Source organism: Aulonocara stuartgranti (genome assembly GCF_965226115.1).
Source record: "Aulonocara stuartgranti genome assembly, chromosome: 3".
In the NCBI taxonomy this organism is placed as follows: Eukaryota; Metazoa; Chordata; class Actinopteri; order Cichliformes; family Cichlidae; genus Aulonocara; species Aulonocara stuartgranti.
This window is the reverse complement of record NC_138941.1, coordinates 40,666,885-40,669,558: the sequence shown is the minus strand read 5'-3', so window position 1 is coordinate 40,669,558 and position 2,674 is coordinate 40,666,885. Positions and strand designations below refer to the sequence as shown.

The 2,674-nt window shown below is 48.8% G+C and overlaps 1 protein-coding gene across 1 annotated transcript; it reads right to left on the bottom strand.

Annotated features, from left to right (window-relative positions):
* LOC309703897 (tripartite motif-containing protein 16-like) lies at nucleotides 1-2,471 on the bottom strand. The gene has a single exon (XM_082528808.1). The coding sequence runs from the start codon at nucleotides 1,534-1,536 to the stop codon at nucleotides 490-492; it is 1,047 nt and encodes a 348-aa protein (XP_082384934.1). The 5' UTR covers nucleotides 1,537-2,471; the 3' UTR covers nucleotides 1-489.
* Between the last annotated feature and the right edge of the window lie 203 nt (nucleotides 2,472-2,674).

Sequence of the window (2,674 nt, the reverse complement as noted above, 5' to 3'; positions counted from 1 at the left end):
AAACCACCTCTGTGACACTAAGAGCTTTTCCACAGGAACAAACAAACTGGTGGGAGTAGCCAGAACTATTGTCCCGGTACCTGTTACAATTCCAGTTGTATCCTTTCCCACATGAACACTTCCAGTCCTGCTGCTGAGTTGTGCTGTGGATATTTTGCTTTCCCAGTTGGACAAATGGGACCAGGTCCCAGTTGTTGATGCTTACTTTAAGCTTCATTGTGATTATTTCTTCTCTCTGGTGCTGTCCGGTTCTGCTGAAGAAGGACAGCGTGGAGGCAGTAAAGTTCCACAACACCTCCACCTTTTCAGGTTGTGGTACAGGCTCTTCTCCGTTCTCGCCCTGATATGTGATTAATGAAGAGGTTGTCACGAGTTGGGTCCCAATTCTGGCTGTGCCAGTATTTTGCACCTTCAAACCTTGTGAAGTGGATGATTGAGAACCTTCATTTCTCTTTGTTGTGAGGCTGCTGAGCTGCTTATCTTCCCAGATCAGTCCACTCCATCCTTCAAATTCTTTGCACACTTTTTATCACATAAACCAATCGTCCAATCAGACTCTTCGGACAGACTGACCACCCACCTCTGAAAGCTGCTGGCTGTCTTGGTACTACAGATTAGAAGAGTTGCACAGCACTGTCCCAGCCAGCTGTTGTGGAAAACCTTCCTGTTGTCTTTGGACAGCGACATGCCAGGACCCAGAGACTGTGGCTCAAAGATCAGGTCTGAACCAGTGGGAACAAGCTCCTGGTGGTGTTCAGGATCAACCAGAGTCAGCAATGATCCCCAGAACTGAGACGCTTGCTTCACCATCTTCTCCCCATTCTGTCTCATCTCCTCAACCAGTTTGTCCTGATGGCTGCCCGGCTCCAGCCCTTTTCTCAGATCCTCAGCTTTGGCCTTCTCCACATCCTGATGCACCTGAGAATACATCTGCAGGAAACTGAAGGTGTCCTTCTCCTTCTGTGCTGTTTCCAGGCTGCTCTTGCTGGTTTTCAGGGACACCATACGAGCAGAGACCGAGCTCTGGACGCTGGTCAGAGAGATGTCACGCAGCTTAGTCACAGCCTCAATCAGACGCACACTGCAGCGACCCAGCTTCTCTCTTTCACTCTTCTCCCACTTTTCCAGACTCACATTCTCATCGTCTGTTTTCTCCTGTAAGATCAGCTGCTCAGCTTTCAGCTTCTCCAGGAGCTCTTTGTGGGCTGTGGAGAAGGTCTTCATATTGTGTAGGTGGTGCTGGTCCTCAATGGCGCAGGAAACACACACACAGGTCATGTCGTCCAAGCAGTAGTACTCCAGGAGCTTGCCGTGCTGAGAACATTTGGTGTTCCCACATAAATCCATGGGTTCAGTCAGAGGATGAGTCTGCAGTAACACAGGTGTGGTCAGGTGGGCCTGGAGGTGCTGGACACACATGGAGATCTCACACTTTATGCACGTCTTCTTTGCTGGTTTCCTGTCCTCTGCACACATGTCACAGAGGACAGTTTGTGGATCTGTTCCTCTCCTTTTTGTTTGTATGCTGTCAGACATGTTTTCCAGCAGGAAGTCCTCCTTAGATTTGTTGAGTATAATTCAGTGTTGAATAAAGTCCTTGTCAACTCTCTTTTAGAAAAAATTTGGAATTTGATGAACTCCTGAGTTTTGCTCTTTTCTTGCCAGTTTCTGATCACCGTGTTTAGTCTGCTCAGGAGTGCTGCACCACACTTTCAATTCTCTGAAAACTCCACACTGAAGGGGTGGAGTCAGACAAATGTGACTGCAGCTGTTTTATAATGTTTGCAATTCAGTTTAATTTCCTCCATGTCATGGTCCTGGGCCATGTGGGCCCAGTATTCTTAGTTCCTTGTATTTTTGTATTTCGTTCCTTATTTAGGCCATGTTTTCTGAGTTGCCCTGTTGTGTTGTTCCCTAAGTGTTTTCCCTTCATGGCTTTTACCCCCTGTGTGCCCCTCTGTGTATCTGTGAGCCCTCGTCTCTCCTTATGTTTTATTCCATGTTTCCTCTGCCCTTTATGTCTAAGTTCTCCCCGTGCTCTCTCTCCCCCCTGTGTGCCCTCTATGTATTTATGAGCCCTCGTCTCCCTTTGTGGTTGTTTCATGTTTCCCCAGCCCGTTATGTCTGTGTTTTCCCCGTGCTCTCTCTCCTCCTGTCTGAACCTCTGTGCCTGTACATGTCATGTTCAGTTCACCCCACCCTGTCTCGTTATGATTATCAGTATCACCTGTGTTCCCCGTGTGTGCCCACTTTCCTCGTTTACCCTCTGTGTATTTCTGTCTGAGTCTCCCTCTGTTCGGCGTCGCGTTCTCCCTCATGTTGTGTGGATCTCCCTGTGTCTACCTTCGAGTATTAGTTTACGTTTTTCCGGTTTAGTTTTGCATGTCCTGTATTCTGTCCTGCCAGCATTAAAGCTGTGTTTCTTAAGTTCATCCCCGTGTTTGTGAATATTGCTATTGGGTCCTCCTCCTGCCTGCCACACGGTCGTACCATGACAGAAGAACGCGAACCCGACATGGACCCAGCGATTCACAACCCCTCCGCTGACCTCCGGGAGGATCTGATTTATACAGTGGAGTACCACTGTCAGGAGTGGGTGGCGCTGCCAGAGGATGAATACCGGGAGACCGTAGCCGTCCGTCTACAGCGGATGGTGTCCGGACTCCCGTGGCTA